This window comes from Lonchura striata, chromosome Z, assembly GCF_046129695.1.
Source record: "Lonchura striata isolate bLonStr1 chromosome Z, bLonStr1.mat, whole genome shotgun sequence".
In the NCBI taxonomy this organism is placed as follows: domain Eukaryota; kingdom Metazoa; phylum Chordata; class Aves; order Passeriformes; family Estrildidae; genus Lonchura; species Lonchura striata.
Window position 1 is genome coordinate 7,795,207 of NC_134642.1, and position 19,758 is coordinate 7,814,964.

The 19,758-nt window shown below is 40.1% G+C and overlaps 1 protein-coding gene across 2 annotated transcripts in view; it reads right to left on the bottom strand.

Annotated features, from left to right (window-relative positions):
• The window catches only part of SYK (spleen associated tyrosine kinase), a 45,155-nt gene extending 28,531 nt beyond the window's left edge, over positions 1-16,624 (bottom strand). Inside the window, exons 1-2 of one of the 2 annotated variants that reach the window (XM_077790254.1) lie at positions 5,082-5,189; positions 3,662-3,746 (exon numbers count right to left, since the gene is read on the bottom strand). In XM_077790254.1, coding sequence (XP_077646380.1) covers positions 3,662-3,684 — 23 coding nt within the window. In that variant the 5' untranslated portion in view covers positions 3,685-3,746; positions 5,082-5,189. Of the gene's footprint in view, positions 1-3,661; positions 3,747-5,081; positions 5,190-16,427 lie in introns of those variants that run through there. The other variant, XM_021530406.3, reaches the window with a different exon arrangement.
• Between the last annotated feature and the right edge of the window lie 3,134 nt (positions 16,625-19,758).

Here is a 19,758-nt window from a genome sequence, read left to right on the forward strand (position 1 = left end):
TTCCCTGGCTGTCCTGAAACAGGCAGAGGTGTTTGTGCCTACTGCTTAATTCGTGTTTGATCCATCAGTGCTGATTTGCTGCCCCTTGTGCTCATGTCAAAAACCAGTAGAGAGATACCTGTGCTGTGCTGTGAATACATAAAGGGTTGATGTGGGGAAGGAAAGAGGGAGAGGAACACAAAGTCAAATCAACAAGGCTCACACAGTATAGAAATCTAGACAGGGTACAGTCATGTCAAACCACATGCTGTGCAGATCTTCCGGTCTTCTTCCACCATCCCAGATAAGGGCAATGTCAAAATTGTAAAGATATTGCACCCACAAAATAGAGCTTTGTGTAGCATATTATTTATTGTTCCTCTGACCTGCAACTAAAAGTTACCGGTTTAAATTCCAATACTAATCTAGTAACATAATTTTCACCTGTTAATTGCAACAAAGTTATAATTGAAGACACAGAAGGCAGTCCTTAGTTATCCACTGCCAAACATTAATTCTGTATGCAAAATGACCATTCTGACTGTACCAGACAAAGCTTTCTTCAAATGGAATAGATTCATTGAGTAACTTAATGCAGGGCCGGAGGATTGCAATCAATAATACAATGCCCATTTGGAGGCCAGTTAATAGTATTGTAACCCAGGGTCAGGATTGGGGTCAATATTATTTAGGATTTTCATTGAGCTGGTGGACAGCGGGGAGAGCACAACCTCAGCAAATTCACAAATAATACAAAATGGCACAGTGGCTAAACATCACAGGGCTGTGATACAATTCAAGGAGACCTGGAAAAGTTAAGGAATTTTAATGAAAGTAATTTAATGAAGCTCAACAAAAGGAAACATCTCATGAAGCAGACTTTGCCCATTTTAAAACATGTGCCTTCCTGGCTAGGTGGTGTCTAACACCCTTGTGATGTCACCATGGAAGGAAGGTCTGTGACCAGGATGTTTTTCAGCAGGGTCTGTCTGCCCACATTTGTCCAGGGCCCCTGTAGGTGTGCACACAGGGCATGCAGGCTCCATCAGAACTCTTGTCTTGCTCTGCCAGCTTTAGCATAGGGCACAGCAGCAGGTCTGGGCACTGCACAAAGGCAGTCCCTGCCAGTGCTTCCCTTCCCCTGCCCAGCTGCACAGGGTTTCACAGGAGCCTGTCCTGGGACAGTGGGTGCAAGAATGCCAGTGCATTGGTAGCTGGGAACACTCCCAGAAAATTCTTCTTTCTTCCCTGACCACTGCCCCCAGGTACTCTGTGCTAAGCTGGTGGTGACTGCGGGAGTCTATGGGGGCTTAGGGTTGTGGATATACAAGCTCTTCTCCCCAGCCCTCCTGACATCTTGCCAGAGCCTGTAATATGCAACACAGATCTCAGCCTGAGTACTTGGGAGATGTGGAGAAGATCAGAGCTTTCTTCCTGCTCTCCATCCCTGCCCTCCAGTGGGGTGCAGGGATAGGGGCACAGACCAGCTGAGCCTCACATCCCACTGTCCTGTCCCAGGCCTCAGCTGCTGCTTCCATGCCTTCAAGGAGAGCCCGCAGGAGGCTCTTGCATCATCTCCCCTCTCCCATAGCCTTCTGATGCCCCCCTGACTTTTCTACTCCTAGCACAAAGCAAACCATCACTCTGTATGTCTCTCTTGACAGAACATGGCATCGGGCACCTAGGAAGGCACAAGGAGAACAACTCTGCTGCAAGGGACAGTGGCATGGGACAGACACCCCAGGCAGAGCTGGAGTCAGCCTCTTCCTATGCACGAGATTATGAGAGGAAAAGGCTTCGTGTAGCACTGAGGAAGTTTAAATTGAACACCAGCACATATTTCTCCACTGAGGAAGTTATCAAGTATTGGAACAGGCTGCTCAGGGAAGTGTTTAAATCACCATCCCTGAGGGGATTTAAAGACCTGCAGAATGGTGGTTAGGGTCATGGTTTTGTAGTGGATTGAGTAGTGATAGGCTTACTATTGGATTTGATAATCTTAAGGACCTTTTCCAACTTGGAATATTTCTATGACTATTTGATTCTATTATTCTGGAAGTCATTACAAATATGGATGTTTTGAATGTTCTAGTTCCTGTTTCCTTCACTCCTGCTTGCTTGTTTCCTCCACACACCCACATGTAATTTTTTTTTTTTTTTTACTCCACTATGCACCACACATTCTGGTTGGTTAGGAGATGAATATACATCACCCAACTTCTAGCAAAATTGTGCTGGAAGGCAGGCTCTAAGTCTTCAATACCACTTTCAGGAAAGATGGAAGAAAACAGATTTACTATTAGGTTTTTAGTAAGGAAAGAATTTGGATGCATGAATGATCAACACTGGCTCTTCACCAGCAATGTACAACTTGCAGAAAAGGAAGAAATAATCCCATATTGTGCCTCATGCCAAGAATGGTACTGCACTGCCTGCTCAAAACACCTCAGTAATACATACTGAACATGTATCAAGCAGAAAAATATCACCACAATCTTCATCTGTAGAAATTTATTTTAATTAATGTAATTCATTAAAGTTAATTTTTGCCATGCTTCTAGTTTCAGACTTAAAAAAGATAAAAAACTTCAGAATGAAAATAACAGCTAATAAAAGTGGGGTGGGAGACAAGGTTAGAGGGGGTGAACACATCATCCCTGTCTACAAAAAAACTTTAGGACTACTGAAATTTAAATTCACTTTGACTATAATGTGTTTCAAATCAGGCTATTCTCCAGAGTATTTTTTGTCTCTTATTAATCTCAATGTTTTCTACAAACTCTTCAGGAACAAAAAGTTCTTAAAAGGCAGAAGGGCAGGGGGAAATCCACTGGTTTCAATTTAGATGAAATGTCAGTGATGGCACTGGTGAGGGACTGTTTGTTAAATCTTCAGAATGAGGAGGTCTGGTGTATAACAGGTTTCCAAAACAAGAAGAATATTTCTCAGTTATGAAAAGAACAGCAGCAGGATTCTGATGATCTCTAATATTTTACAAATTATTTATTTATATCTGTTTCAGAAAACAATGGCCTGATTTACTTTCACAAAATATGTTACCGTTGGTCTATTTCAGGCCAGGTTTTCTACCCCACTTTCCAATATGTGAAGAATATTTAGTGTTTAGCAATGGTAGGAAATATTTGGAGTGATGCAGCATCTCCTGGGCATGCATAGAGGCAAATAATCACAAAAAAACTTTAGATAATGATTAAAAACTACTTAACAATTTTGGAAGAATGTCTGAATTTGGGATGGCTATTCTCTTCATTTGGAATTTCAAAATCTTGCCTTTGTTTTGGGAGTGCAATACCCTTCTGGGATCAGTAAAGGAATAGAAGAAAATGCTTGAATTCAGAGTTTTCTCCTCCTCTAAGTTTTTCCAGGTGCACAAAGAGTGCAGTGTTTTCAAGCCAGTGCAGTTACAAACATGAAGCTGTGAAATGGAGATTTGACCCCTAAGGTTGAATGTAAGGCTTCACCCTCCTGAGTGCTGAAGGAAGTGTGGCTGGCTACCCAAGAGAGGCACTTGAGCATAACAGCCACAGAGGGTCTTAAGTGCAACTCTCCCCTTGGTCGCTAAATATGACTTTTAAGGAAGCTACAAATGCATGCAAATATCAGGCGTATCCTACGTGAAAGAAAAATATTACACAAACACATAAGAAAATTAAGTACTCACTTCCTCTCAGGCAGCTTCCTCATCAGCTCTGCAGGGTACTTCTGCCATAGCACAAGAGTTTAGTACCTCACACATTTCATGCATACTAGGAAGCAAAACATTCTCTCAGAACAGATGAGCAAAATGAAGGAAAACTCACCTGGAAGGTGTTAGAAAAAAAATCTCTGCTAACCACACTGCAAAACTTAGCTTAATTCTATTTAATCTAATATTTAGACAAGAACAAAGGGAGAATAATTACTATATTGAAAAGTTTGCTTAGCAAATATTATAATATTACTAAGGTACTATCTCCCTTCTAACATTAAAAAAAATATAAATAGGAATATGAATTTTTCTAAAAAGACCAAACAGTATAATGGTGAGAGACTTAGGAATTTCTGATTGATTAGTTTATTCCTTCATGGATAAGATGACTGAAATGTGACAAAGATCAAAAGCCATGTAGTGGTGAAATAGTGTGCCAAAAAAATGCTCCTTATTTAGGCAGCTATTTTTTCACCTTTTCTTGTTTTCCAAAGTAGTATTCTGTGAGCAGGGTATGAAAATAAAGAAGTAAGGTTTAAAGTAAATGTCTTGCATGCATACATACATATAAGGCACACTAGACAGTGTCAAATGATGAAAATATGCTTATTGAAACAATTTGTTCTAGAACTGGGTGATATTTTAAGTACCACTTGAAGTTTAAGAACTTCAACAGTTCTCTAATTATACCCTGGAAAACATTAATAAAAAAAGAATAATATGAATGTACAGTTTTCTGAAGATCCTATTTAATTAGGATTCTTGGAATCAAGATGTGTGCCTCTGAGAAAAGCAGCACAAGTTTTTTAAGATTCTTCACCATATTTTCAACTTATGTAACTCATCTGAAAACTAGAAGAAATTCAGTATGCATAGAATCATAAATACACTTTTGATGGTGACTTGATATACTATATTAAATATTTTTATAGTTTCATGGTTTCAGGAGAACCTTAAAGGTATACTCCAAACTAATGCACACTTTGAAATAATTGGCACTGAAGTATTATAAATCCATTGCAACTACCTCACTTTTAAAAAACTAAATCTGAAGAAGTTTAACAAAGAAAATGGATTTGAATTACTGTTCTATTCTTATTTTTGCATCCTTAAAATCACGTTCCAGTGTGTGTAGATAGCTGAACGATGGTCTTAATTTGATCATCAGATTACCTCTACATGCCTCCTTTACCTTTTTGTATAAACATGAAAATTTAATTTCTATCTACACCTTAGGAAAGGAGTTTTTATGAGCAAATTACGCAGAAACAAAGGAAGAAAACAGCAAGTGTCTAAAAGGAAGTCAAGGCAGGGAAATACAACAGAATATAATTTTATAAAGTAATTCAAACAAATTAGAGTTTGATCAGGGCACTAGAGTGAATTTACTGACCTACTGAGAAACATTTGAAATCCGGTGTAGTTCAACTGGTAATACTGGTGATTTTGCAACTTTTGTAGATATCTTCAAACAAAGTCCCACTCATCACACTGAAGGGGATGTGTCTAGAAGGAAAAAGTGACACTTATATTTCCTTGAGTTCTGGCATTCCTCAGGGAAGTGCCCTTGCTGAGTACTGATGCTCAGGGCACTGTGTCTCAGTCTGCACCTGCTGTGCTCCAATCAGCTTACAGCCTGCAGCAACATTTCCATCACTCATGCTTGGGCCTCCTTCTCCATGTGTTTTCTCCAGCTTCTCCATGAAAAGTTTTCCTCATACAACCAAACACTCATCTCTGAGCTCTGCAACATTTTACTAACAATCTAAGCTATACTGCTCTGCTTTTTGACTTGTACTTCAGACTCTAAAAATGCCTTTTTCATCTTCAAAGACTTTGCTGTTATTCCACAGATGCTCCTTCCCAGTGCTGACAGATACAGAAAGCATGTGCTAGTTTTTAGCAAGTTTCATATTGTTATATGTTCATATTGTCAATTCATTCTGACAATAATGCTAGCAAGTACATGTTGTCAAATTTTTATTATTTCTTCAACACTGGGCTCTTTCCTTAGAACCTCTATGGTGTCAAGTTCCATATTTTACTTTAACAGTTCGGTTTCAGAAGCATTTTCTTTCTTTCAGATATTTTTGCTTTTTATTTTATATTGTGATGCTTTTAGGGTGACAACGGTGTTTCTGCTAAGGTTTTTAAATACTGCAATGTATTCTTTTACAGAAACATAGCTCAATTAAAATCTGTCTGGGAAAAATAGGGAACATGGTAGCTTTGGACCAGAACACTTGTCTGATGGGAAATTCAAAACCTGGATCTAAAAATATGATCACTGAGCTTTAGGATTGTCCAGTTTGTTAATTAACAGGTTAATGTTTTATCATTATTATGAAAGTTAGTGGCCTAGCTAGCCTCTTTCTCAGCTTAAGACGAAAGAGTTTTTGCCCTCATTCATGTAAATCCTCAGCATTTTGGCCATATCAGAACAAGCATGTGCCTACTAAACAGGTGGCATTGGTATTTCATCTACTACCAACTATATTAAGGAGTCATTCATAAAATGAACTAAAAAGGAATATCACAAACACACCTAAAAGCCTCAGGAGCTTCAAAAAATTGGATTTTATAAAATATTTTCCTATAGATTTACTTTCTGGAGTCATCTTAATCAATACTGCGGACAGATAGATATTTTTTTTTTCTCTATTGAAACATCCCAGAAATGCCCTCATTTACTCAAAATTGCATCTGACATTCTGATATCATCAGACTACTCCAGGCACTCTAGCTGCTGAAATATTTCCTGAGGAAAAACTACTTGACCTGTCAACACAATTACTGCCCTATTACAAGGCAAACAGATGCTTAGAAAAAGTACCAGAGCATTCATGTTCTCTTTAGGGCTTTTCTATAAAAGCTTCTGACCTGAGCTCATGAAGGAGCATTCATCACTAAAAAAAACATTCTTCACTGATGCTAGGAATCTATTGTTTCTCTTATACACCTTTCTTTTGGGATTCTCATGTCTTTGGTAATCTTTTCATATGCCATAGTTTTCCTCTAATGAAGTTTTTCTGCTTTGGTCTTTTATAAAGCTCAGCATGCTACTGTGAAAGAATTAAAAAAAAAAAAAATAGGTGTTTATGGATTGCAGTAATTCTTTCCCTGGAAGTAAAAAATCCTATGATTTTCACACATATTAAAAATAGAAAAAAACCAACCAAAAAACCCCAAACAATTTTTTCTCCTTTTAAATTCCCTTATATCTATTTCCACTCTTACACTGTCACAAATACAAACACTGCCTCTCGCCAAACATGTCTCTCATCAAATCAAGAATTTCAGACATAAAATGGGTGGCATCATTTCTATGGGGACAAAATACTCAACTGTGATTTGTCCCTATTAAACCACCGTATAAATAATGGAACCACTGGGATGAGGTAAATCTGCAGGAAAGCATTTCAGATACTGCAGGCAGATCCCTGTCTAATCTCCCATTTTCCTGCTGTGATAAGATGTGAGCAAACTTCTTTGGGCACAGACATATCTTCACTAAGATCAGCTGTGCCACTGTAGTGACTGCAGAATAGTACAGGTATAATTGTACAATTGCAGGTATAATTGTATCTTCCAAATGCTGGTGGAGGGGGGAATAAAAAAGAAAAAGGAAAAAAAAAAAGCCTGTGTTGGGATGCAGTTACAAAAGTCTTACTCAGAGAGCCCCAACTATCTCCCTTCAGGAGCTACTGAGACATACATAAATGTATATACATACACACACACACACACACGTATATATACATATATGCATTGTTCCTTTATGGTTTTGTTTCAAACATGTATTTACTTCCCAGAATTACAGTAAAAAGTAAAACTCCTTTGCATGCCATAGATCACACTATGATTGCATGGAGAGAGCTGTGAAATGAGCGTACAAAGTCAGTGAAAATACATGAAGAGCAAAACAAAAAAATTATAATCTTTCTTGCAAGAAATCACTGAAACCACTAAAAAGAGATTGAACAGCTTAGCCAATGGCCTGCATATTTTCAGGGTCCAAGTTACAGTGACATTAAATATGACAGTGTAGCATGTTGCCAAGTGGAATACATTTTCATTTTTACAAAAGAGTTTTCACAGAGACAGCAATAACAAAACTGTTATGGACAAGACAGTGATGGCACAGTAAAACAAAACACATCTAACTATCACTAAATTTTCTCCCAGTCCCAAAATCTTCTTTCAAGGTTCACCATGGTCTATTATTTTTCACAATTCAGAAAGAAGTAGCCAGAAAAAGATCTATCAGAGTGCTACACCAAAAACATTGATTCAAAACATTCATCTTTTTCCAGGAAGTCAAAACCTGGAATATCTGTCCAATTTCCAAACACACACAAAAGAGTGCCTTGGGCAGAGAGCTGATGATACTGTAAATTTTCTTTACCATAAGATCTGAGAAAGGCTGGCTTCCAGAAGGACCAGCATCCAATTGTGGATGGATCCACAAGCCATAACTTTGTTTTTCCTTCCTTCTGACATTTCTATCAAATTTGCTGGCAAGACATCTCAGAACTAAAGATCATGAATTATAGAAGCAAGTTGCTATAACCAAATGGAAAGTGAATGAAAAGCTTCATCCATTAAAAAAAAAAAATCCAGGAGAAATTCAACATTATTACAACAGCCTCAAAGTTTTATAGCCTTACAGGACTAAGACAAAATGCCACATTTCATTCAAAGTTTCAGATAAACATCACTGCGGTTCCACAAGATAGGTTTATTTTACATTCCAACAAGTGTCTTCATTAGACTTTTTAAAAATCAGTAATTGTGGCAGGCTGGCATTTCCAAAGTTATTATGCAGGGATTAACTCCTCTTCTTTGTTCAGGTCTGTCTCTACTCAGTTCCAAGTCTAGAGGCTATGGATATATAAATTGTCTCAGTTTCTCAGCCATGAATATTAGCCTTCACTTACTGTTAAGCAAGAACACTTGGACCCCATTACACTTCATTCCTTATCTGAAATTTATTGGTCCATCTTTGTAATTGCTAAAACCTTTGCTGAACAGATGCCTCAATGGACTGGCTCCATGAGTCAGAGTGGTAAAATGAGGCAGGTTCCTCTTTCAGACCAAGGTTATTTTGCCATCTGAAACAGTCTGCAGTATTCTTCTTTATATAGAAAGCACAGAAATTACTGTAGGAACAAAAACAACTTGCCTGTCATACTCCTAGAATAGGCAAGCTTCTATAAAACTGGGCAAGCCTTCCCAGTGCTACATTCTAGAGTCTATAAAAACCATGCCATGTTTTCTTATTTTTTGAAAAGCTTCTGCTAGGAGCACAGGCCAGGTAAATGTTCTGCCACAGACACACTGTAAGCACCATCTCTTAATGGAAATTACACTCACAAAGAATTGACACCCACAGAGGTATGGGAAAAAAGGTCAAGCATTTCTGTTTTTTGAAAGGAAGATGTGATACTAGCTCACATAGCCAGGCTGACAACAGTAAAAATCTTTCTTAAAATCTATCTAATAATTAGAAATATAGAAGCATAGCATTGTTCAGGTTAGAAGGAACCTGAAAGATCACTTACTTCCAAACCCCCTGTTACAGGAAGAAATACGTTCCCCCTGACCAAGTTTCTCAGAACCCCATCCAGTCTGGCCTTGAAGACTGCCAGGGGCATTTACAAGTTCTCTGGGCAACCAGTTCAAGTGCCTCAACACTCCTGCAGTAAAGCATTCTTTATTTAACAGAGTTTTTGTTAGGAAAGGAATGCTTTTCTTGAAAAATACTATAATCCAACAATTGCACCAGCTCTTCCTGACTATGTTTTATGAGGACACAGGTATCATAAAAGACAGACTGCTTTGCAAAACAGACTCTTCATTAGTGCATCAGCCATTTAGAAAAGACTAAGTCTGTATCTCTCCCCATATCAGCCTTTATCATCAGAACAAGCAGCACAGAAAAAACTTCTCATTGATATAAAGACAGAACAGTCTCTTAACAGGCAGGAACTAATTTTAACCAGCAAACAAACTGAAACCTACCCTCTCCTCTCATATAAAACATAGAATGTTCCAGAAACACTATACACAGAGAGAGATATGTGCCCACTCTTCCCATCCTAAAAAGTAAGCCCATTAGCAACCCCTGGACCAACTGAATACTCTTGATAAGGCAAATTTATCACTCTGGGTAGCAAGAGGATGCACCTGGCCTCAGTGTGTTCTGGGCCAATAGGCAGTATTTCCCTGTCTCTTGCATGACAAACTGCCAGGCTGGAAAAAGGGGCCTCTTTTTTGATGGTGTCCTGTTCTCTGCACAGCATCAGCAGCTCCATCTCTAAATGGTCCACTGGTGATTGCCTCTATGGATAATTGCTATGTCAGGATATCAAAAAGCCACTTCCATTTGATGAAACTTGTCTCTTGAGAGTCGGAGGTAAGTGGATTTTACACTAGCAACATCATGGCCTCAACACACTGCTGCTCCCAAGTGAACACAGCTCTGCATCCTTTTCAGAAAGCATGTTCCAGTGGTTTTGAGTTCACTCATCCCATACTGGGGGGTTTCCCCTGCACTTTTGTGCATAGAAGTACCTGCAGAGCAGATCTTTGATGCATTTACTGGATGATGACAGTCACACAGTTATTCCCTGCACCTGAGGCAGCATGAGATTTCTTGCCAACTGCACCTGATAACTGAGGATGGAAAAGACACTCACAGCTTCCCTTAATGACCACCTCAATTCTGGGGTGTCAGAACTGTTCAGAGCAGTGCTCTGATACTTATCTTAAGTAAGTGATAATTTTCACTTCACAGCAGCAAGATGCTCGCTGATTCAAAAGATAGCTAATCTGGTTATCCAACCTGGAAAAATAATCTTTACTTAAACATCCTACTTGCTTTAGTAACTCCTGAGCAAAACACTGTGGAATTCATATGAATTCTATGAAATGCAGCAGTGACATTTATAAATTTATGCCAAAGTTGACAGTACTAGTGCTGCTTCCTTTGCTCAATATTCCACATATTTCAGATATTGAGCTACTGGGTCTAGCAAAAAGTGTCCCTGAATCTCCCAGTGCAATTGGAGATAAATGATCTTTATGGTCCTTCCAATCCAAATCTTTCTGTGATTCTATGGTATCAAACCTTGACAAAATTTTAGGTTTGTGGGGTTTTTTTGCATGGATTTATCTTCTTGATTCAATTTATCAAATTTGGTCTCTTTCCCACATTAAGAATTTACCCATAAGCAACTGCTTATTAAACACATATCAGCTACCTTTCCTATGTTCCCTCCAAACAAAATAGCAAAAAGATTTTTTTTCAGCTGAAGCTTTTCTGTAATTCACTTTACAAGAATTTTTAGGGGGGAAAGGATTGTCTTTATAGCATATTTCTAACCTCAGGTTTTGAATCAAAATGAAGAAAATCATTCAAGTAAAATCATTCATTTCAAGTAACTCTATCAAAAAATCAAGAAATAAGTTTTGTAAAACAAAGGTAAATATTGTTTTAAACTGAGCCAATTTTGAAATTAATACTAGAACTTTTAAAAGCAGAACTACACACTCAGGGGTCAGCAGCAACACACATTTTAGCATTTAGATCAGCATGTTCTCAGTCACACAGGCTTTAGCTAAGACACATACTGTCTCTATATGTTCTGGATTCTATTTCTTTTATGGTCTTAGAAGTTTTGTGGTTTCTTCCTCTTTTTCCCCCCACTCATTTACTTCATTTTTTTTATACAATCGGGGAAAATAAGAGAATGTCCCTCCAAGAGGGTAGGGATGGTCTGTGGGCGATGCATGAAATGGTGACACCTTACTCATTTTACTGAATCTGTTGCTTAAGATAAGGATTTATGACATTAAAATATTTCAGCAATTTTCTGATTCCTTGGTACATACACTACTCTACCACTTTCTGAAAGTGTTTTCTCTAGTTGCCTCTAATCACGATTGTGTTTCCTGTCAATTTCAGCTCCACCCCTAGCCTAGATATTGCCTCAGGGATTTACACAGCTGGACTTCCACACTACCATGCCAGAAGTCCTGCTTCTTTATCAAAGCTTTTAGCACCTCATATCTTCTGCTCAGTGGTGAATTTCACCACTGATTTTTTCAGTGGTGAAAAATTCCTTCTGCTGCCTCTTTCCATTTTTAAAGAAGGCAAAGTTGTTGGAATTTTTACTGGACATTTTTTCCACTCAAGCACCTGAAAATCCATATCTGTTTGGAGGAACACTATCACAAAGCAAATGAGAGCAAAACTGGAGAAATGATTGAGTAGTCCTAGCTTGTCAACCAACATATTCTAACATCAGTTTACTACAAACCGAATGATAATGGAACTGGACAAACCATCTGTAATCATACTCCTGTATCCTGGTCATTTAGGTTCTAATACATATAAATTTTTAATTATTTACTCTGGTACCTGGTACAAAGGGAAGCAGCATTTTGCAAATAATGGAATCAAAGGGTAGCTTGGGTTGCAGGGACCTTAAAGATCATCTAGATTCAATCCCCCTGTCACAGGCAGAAACACCTTTCACTGGACCAGGTTTTCTCAGAGCCCCATCCTGGGGGTCCAGCCCCAGCCTGGCCTTGAACACTTGTGGGATGGGACATCCACAACATCCCTGGGCAAACTCTCCCAGTGCCTCACCACCCTCACTGTAAACAATTTCTTCCTAATATGTAATCTAAACCAACAGAGTTTTAAGCCATTCTACCTTGTCCTGTCACTATATGCTCTTATAAATTGTCTATCTATCTTTTTTTTTTTGGGTTTCCTTCAGGTACTGCAAGGCTGCAATTAGGTAATCTGGAATGCTTCTCTCTTCCAGGCTGAGCATTCCCAACTCTCTCAGACTTTTCTCATAGGAAAGGTGCTGCATCCTTCCAATCACCTTGGTGACCTCCTCTGGACTTGCTCCAATAGTTCCATGTCCTCCCTGTGCTGGGACCGCAGGGCTGATGCAGGGTTCCAGGTGGGCTCTCACCAGAGCAGAGCAGAGGGGCAGAATCCCCTCCCTCCCCTGCTGCCCACACTGCTCTGGATGCAGCCCAGGACACGTTTGGCTTTCTGGGCTGGGAGTGCCCATGGCTGGGTCATGTCCAGCCTCTCACCACCAGCACCCCCAAATCCTTCTCACAGGGCTGCTCTCCATCTCCCAGCCTGTGTCAGTACTGAGGGCTGCCCCGACCCAGTGCAGCACCTTTAACCTTGTTAAATCTCCTCAGGTTCCTATGGCCTCACTTCTCGAGCTTATCCAGGTCCCTCTGGATGGTATCCCATCTTTCAGGTGTGTCAACTGCACCTCTCAGCTCGGTGTTACCTAAAAATTTCTTGAGCATGCACTTGGTCCCTTTATCTGCCATTAATGAAGATATTAAATAACACTGGTCGCAATATATATATACTGAAGTCACTTCATAACATTAGGATCCCTGTAAGTCTCAAAAGTATTTTTATATTTTCTTTCATTTTTAGAAGAGCAACTCTTAAGAAATATCATTAATCATCATATGTAAAGGCACCGGAGGTTATAACCTAATTTCAAATTTGGAATGCATACACAAACTACAAAATTGTATTTTATTTCTTTGAGGCAGGCAATGTTTCCATGTCAAGCATCATATTTATTTATTAATTATCATTTGCTACAGCAAATCCTGGAATTTTTCCTTTTTGGTTCAGGGTCATACAGCTCCTTCACACTTCCTGCATTTGTAATGCTGATGTTTTCCAATCACCTCAACATGCAATGAAGAAGTCAGTAGGAAATGTTTTCTTCTGCTTAACTGTATGCCTTCACATTACCCTATATAGTGAAATTAAAAGGTAAACAATATCCACTATGTACCCTTGCTACTGGAATCTTAAACTACAATGCAAATACTAAGCAAGGGCTTTGTGATTAAATGATTTTACCATGCCTTAAATAAATATTAATAATTGTGTATTGTACTATCTTACACCATACAAAAGATTAGGGAAGGATACTGCAAAGCCCAAAGTTTCTTTTTCTCAAGAGTGGCTGAAAGGCTTAAATCCAACTCCAGAAATTAATAATGTTTTTCTGAAAAAGTAGTACAGATATTAAGAACACGTTTTTGTAAAAGCATTTCTAGAAATGCCAGCTGAGACATGTAGTGAGCTGCCCTCTCCTCCCCCACCAAGATTTTCTTCTTTCGTCAAATGCAAGCAAAACTACTGTTAAATTGAACTACAAAATTGTTTCTCTACAATGAATTGGTATTTTACATTTTCTTAAATTAGAAATTAAGAAGTTGATACTGTAAATCATTGCAAGATGAAAAGTTTTCATTCTTACGACTGAACCTTACTACTGACACCCACAAACACCTGCAAGCCCATCTTCATCTTGAGTGGTATAAGCACTCTTGCCCCACTGGAGCAACTCAAGCACACATTTACATTCAAGCAAAAAAGAGGTAGTTTGTAGAAGCAGCTAGTGGTTTATTTCGAGCACAACATAACAGATTAGAAGACTCATTTGGAATGATTTTTCTGTGACTATTACTCACATTTATAGATAACTCTTGCATTCCTTGTAATTATGATATAAACCCTGACAAGTTCCCTTTTTCAGCTGTGCTATTCTAGACCTAAACACATGCAACTGAAGGCAGATTCTGGCACAGTTTGTGTAATGTGTACACAAGAGATCCTGGTGTACTGGCTCAAAGGTTTGTAAATCTGGAAAAAGGACAACACTACCTAGAATTTTCAGATGCAAACAGATTTCTTACTCTTATAGTATTCACATCAACAGTGGCATTGGACTCATTGTCTTCTGCTAAATATTGAGTCTTGAAAAAGGATTAAGAAAAAAGAAGTGTAATTTGCAAAAAAGGAGAAAATTATCATTGAGAGACTATGACTTCTGAACACAACATATATTTCAGAAGTGATTTCTCCTGCTTCCAATACTTCTGTCCTATTTGATCCAGAAGAAAATATGGGAGACTAAGGAAATTACTCTAGATTATTTTTTTTTGGCCATTGGTATCTTCCAACGTGTTTAAGACAAGCTTATAATTTCACCATAAGTCTTTGAAACTGTTATTTTGTGCTCAACATAAACTGCTAGCTAATTCTAAAAATAAATTTGCTTTTATCTTCCTGTGGCTTTGGATCTAATTCTGCTCTTGTATCAAATTGCAACAATGTGCAAAAGGGAAAGCTGCACAGTTCACCCTTGCTTTGACAGAGTGTTAATATTTTTTAACTGAAAAAACCCCTTGAATGTGTCAACTATATTTATCATGGTATTTTGTAGTGATTTTTAAGTGATTGTGAAAACCAAAATAATGCTATACTTTTATCTATTTCAGCCATTTAAAAAAATACATCTGATTTCAAACTCTTTAGTTAACATATACATATCTATGACTATAATCTTGCTCGCTCATGAGATAACTGTCACAACATAAAGAACATTCAAACTTCCTTATTTATCTCTCAGTGCTCAACAGAGGGATGAAGAAAAAAAAAAAAAAAAGAAGTCACAGTTCCGCTAACGGGACTGCCTCAGTCTACACTGCTACACTGTATGGCCTCCAAGCCTGTAAAAATACAGAGCTTTGCATGCTGAAACTACATGCATCTGTACTGGATGGCTGTGTCCATGGATTACTCCATGGATCCAACCCAAGGACTCAGGAGATCTATGCTTTTGTGGATAAAAAGAGCAAGAAAGAAACCAAATGGAAAAGAACATTAAAAAAATCCTATAAACTGTTAATGCCCTAAAGAAGAATAATTTCATTTTAAATTTACGTTAAATAATTGTTTTACAATAAATATATCATGTAACTTGGCCAGACTCATACTCCACTTGCCACTCTTCTAAGGGATTGTTTCATCTAACAAAAATCTTGTTTACTTTGTCCAAGAAAACATCACATAACATCATTTCAAACTAATCTAGACAGCTACAACATAAAATGCATGCAGTACAGTGCTACCAAAGATATGAATAATGCCAGCAGAACACAAAACTAAGAGAAATTTCTCTGGCACCCAGACTTGAAGAATCGACCACTAGTGATACAATAACCACAGCTGTTTTCTTGGAAACAAAATAGGGAAGTTTGGTAAAAGAACCCGCTTTTTTAAAGATTTTTTTTTTTTTCCAGGCATAAATCTTTCACGGGCTATGCACCATTCAGACAGCAGTCCTAGTTCTGTGTATATTTGGGTCTGTTTGAGACCTGCCACCACAGTAACGTCTCGCAACAAAGCAAAATCAATTTTCTTTCGCGCTTGAGTTTTAGATTTAAATTCTTGGGACGCCGGGCTAGCGGTATTTTCTGAAGCACGGCAATTCAGACAGCTTTCAGGCTGGTGGCGCGTTTCCAGCCGCCCGCTCCCACCCCGCCACGGCCGCTCCTCTCTGCCGCCGCTCCTTGCGACCCTCCCGTGTCCCGGTGCCTCAGCATCCCTCCCACCGCTGCTGAGCGCTCCGGCTCTCCTTTCTGCCGGCGTCCCCGGCACCCCAAACCCCGCGGCGGGGACAGCAGCGTCCCCGGCCCCGGCCCGTCCGCATCCCCGTCCGCATCCCCGTCCGCATCCCCGTCCGCATCCCCCTCCGCATCCCCGTCCGCATCCCCGTCCGCATCCCCGTCCGCATCCCCCTCCGCATCCCCGTCCGCATCCCCCGGCCGCGGCGGGGAAGGAGCGGCGGCTCCGGGCCGGCCCCGCTCCGGTCCCCGCGCTGCTCACCGCTGCTGCTCGGGGTCACTCGGCTCCCGCCGCCGCCTCCTTCCGGGGGCAGCCCTCGGGCGGGCGGCTCTGCTGTGCCGAGCCGTGCCGGGCTGCGGCCGGAGCGGCGCCGGACCCTCCCTCAGCGCCGCCGGATTCGCCGCTTCCTCGTTTTCGCTCGCAGCCGCGGCCACTTCCTCAGCGCGGTGTGGGCGAGCTCTGCCTCCTCTCCAGCCGCCGTGCCCCCGGACTCTTTCGGATGCAGCGCTGCAGCCCCCGGAGCCGCTGGCGTCCGTCTCCTCCGGACCCCCGGCACCGCTGCTCGGGACCCGTGATGTGCGTCCCTTGGTGCCTCCTGACCGGGCTGTCCCCGGGACCCCGCTGTGCTGCTCTCCTTCGGACCCCTGCCTTGGGCTCCTGGTAGCGCCAGTGTCGCCCCACGGGCATCTGGCTTTGGAAGATGGATGTGTCGATGCTCAGCACCACGCTGGGGACAGAGGGTGGAAAAGCGTCAAGTGCGGCTTGTCGAAAGGGAATAAACGAATGTGTGCATATTGGTGCACATGCCAGATGCCAGTTGGTGAATTTATTGAAGTTTTTTGGTGCTTTGTGTGTACTGAGAAAAGGACTCCCTGAGGGTCTCCTTTTGGAGCAGCTAAAGGGCCAACCATAGCACAGTATCACCCTTCCTGCTGTATTTCACACAAAAATTCCTCCCATAGTTTCATCACACATTTGTAGCAGCTCCAGGTGAGAAAGAGACTCCAGCATCCCAGACACTTAGCCTGAAGGAAAATCCCTCTTCAAGGCCTCCTCCACACCCTGTGTGATGGAATTAATTCCTGTGGAAGCTGAGACCACAGCCAAAAAGCGCCATTATCCTTCAACCACGACTGCCTGGGGACAAACCACTCCTGGTGCAGGTCACACAGGACTGGGTGGCATGAGGCACCTTGGGTTAGGCCAGACTGGGCAGGTCTCCTTCAGCAGTGACTGTGCTGCATGACACCATGTGGTGTCCCGTGATGGGCGGTCCGTGCAACAGGAAAAATCCACTTCCTTCTTCCCCATAATAAATTGGTGTTAGCACTATTGTGGGGTACAGGCATTATTTTCAGCCAAAACACTGTCTCTCTTATTGCAAAATAGACTGTATACCCACCTGATATTCAACAGAGCTGCCAAAGTACAAATCTCTCATATTTCATGCCATTTAAAAAGGTCTCTGGTTTTGGTTTATTTCAGTGGGACTTTTGGCAATTGCTGTAATGGCAGTGCATTTTTTATTGGCAGTGTCTGCATGTTAAAAAAAGAGAATAACTTAGAAAATTCTTAAACCTGTTTTCATGGTATTCTTTTCCTATCAACATCCAAGTGTGAGCAGATCTGCAGGAAAAGCTTTTGGAAAGTCATTATTGGATTATGAACTGTTTTTAAAGGGGAAGTCGTACTTTAAATTGGTGAAAAAACATCACCACTACTGCAATTGTACTGGACCTTGCTGGGAAGGAATTAACTTTCATTACAGCAGCCAATATGGTGCGGTATCTTTGATTTTGGCTAAAAGAGTATTGATACCACACTAATAATTTGTCTGTCCCTGTACACTACTTGCACAATGTCAAGGCTTTCTCCACTTTTCACTTTACCCCTGTCCCCAGCGTGTAAGCTAGAGGTGCACAAGAAGTTGGGAAGGGACGGAGCTGGGATAGTTGCCTGCAAGTGAACAAAGATCTTATCATGATTAGCACTCAAAACTGGGTATAGATGAGAGAGGGTGGAAGGATGTGGGCTTCTTTCAAGCTGGCCACCAATCTGGTATTTGCTGGTTGTTTCTGCACTTGTGAGAGGTGGTGGGTGACCAGCTCTGCATCATTTGTTGTGGTTGTGATCTTGTTGTTTTCCCCTTCACCTATTAAATTGTATTTATCTTGACACATGGCCTTTCTTGATTTCCCTTCTCTGTAGTCAGTCCTGCTGGGCAGGGGGAACTGAGCATTTGGCTGTGTGGGTGCTTGGCTGATGGCCCAGGTCAGCTTATGGCACCAGTGGAGGGGAAATCCAGTAAGTGAAGCAAAGAACTTTTTAGGCTGTTCACAGTTTCTTTTTTCTCTCATTTAATATGAGATTTAATACAAATAGCTGACTTCTGTGATACTGATTTTTGGTAAGGTGCTCACAACAGTGGGGTATCTTATTTAATGTGTTACATGTAATGTTTTATATTAGTATATCCTAACATATATATTATCATTCTGCAGCTTTCCTGTGATGTGTCACCAGTTCTATTTAAGGCCAACAACCAATAAAGTAAAATAATTCCTGCTTTTTTTCTGGAAATATTTAATAAGTATAAATCTGGATTTTTTTCGTAAGATTCAGTAAATTTGTGGATTTTCCTACCCAACATGAATATATACAGGAGACGTTAATAATTTTTATATGATGTCCAAATAGTTGTGCAGTATAATAACTGCAACATTTAACTCCAAACCTTTTGGGAGTGTCTGAGAGAGTTTTAATGCTTTCACTATGGCAATATATTTTGAAAGACCTCTGCTTTCAGTGGTCATGATTGTTTGCTTAAATGATTTATCAGAATATTCTCAAACCTCATTTCTTTACTATACTGCTCCTAGGATCAGTAAAATTTATAAGAAAAAATTATACAATTTAATCTCTCCAAAATTTGCAAATTTGAATTAAGTGCCTATTCTGTTGCCTTCCCACTACATCTGTTTCCTTCTGTCTTCATTGTTACAGGGACTGGATGGTTTGGGGAAAATACGGGTTTGTATACATGTTGGAATAAGACTTTCTTCAGTGAAGCTGCCATACTGAGGCATTATTTTTTATTTCATTCTCCAGGATGGAGTTTTTATGTTGGTTTCTGTCCTAAAGTGTAGACAACTTTTGCAGATGCTGTTTGCCCTGCTAGAATTCTGCTTGAGCACAAGGGGTAGTACTGTGGCTTACCCTTTAGGTTGAAGGTGGGCATTTTCTGAAGTGCCATCTGCATTTCTGTAGTAGGGAACACCTAAGTTAAACTGATACTTTGTTGTCTGATTAAATGTAAAATTCCCTAAAACAAGAGATACAATGTCACTGACAGACAATTTTATTTGAGGTTTAAATTCTCAACAGGTGACCATACCTACAGCTAAAAATAAAGAGTCTTTATGATAGAAGAAATTACTGTGAGTAAGTTGGGACTGTACATCTCTACAAAAAGAATGCAGAAGTGATGCATTTTGCTTAAGGCATATAAAATTTCTTCACAGATCATTGAATTCAGTCATGGTTTGAGTAAAAAATATATGCTATTTGGGAGTTATTTATTATCTACTTCATT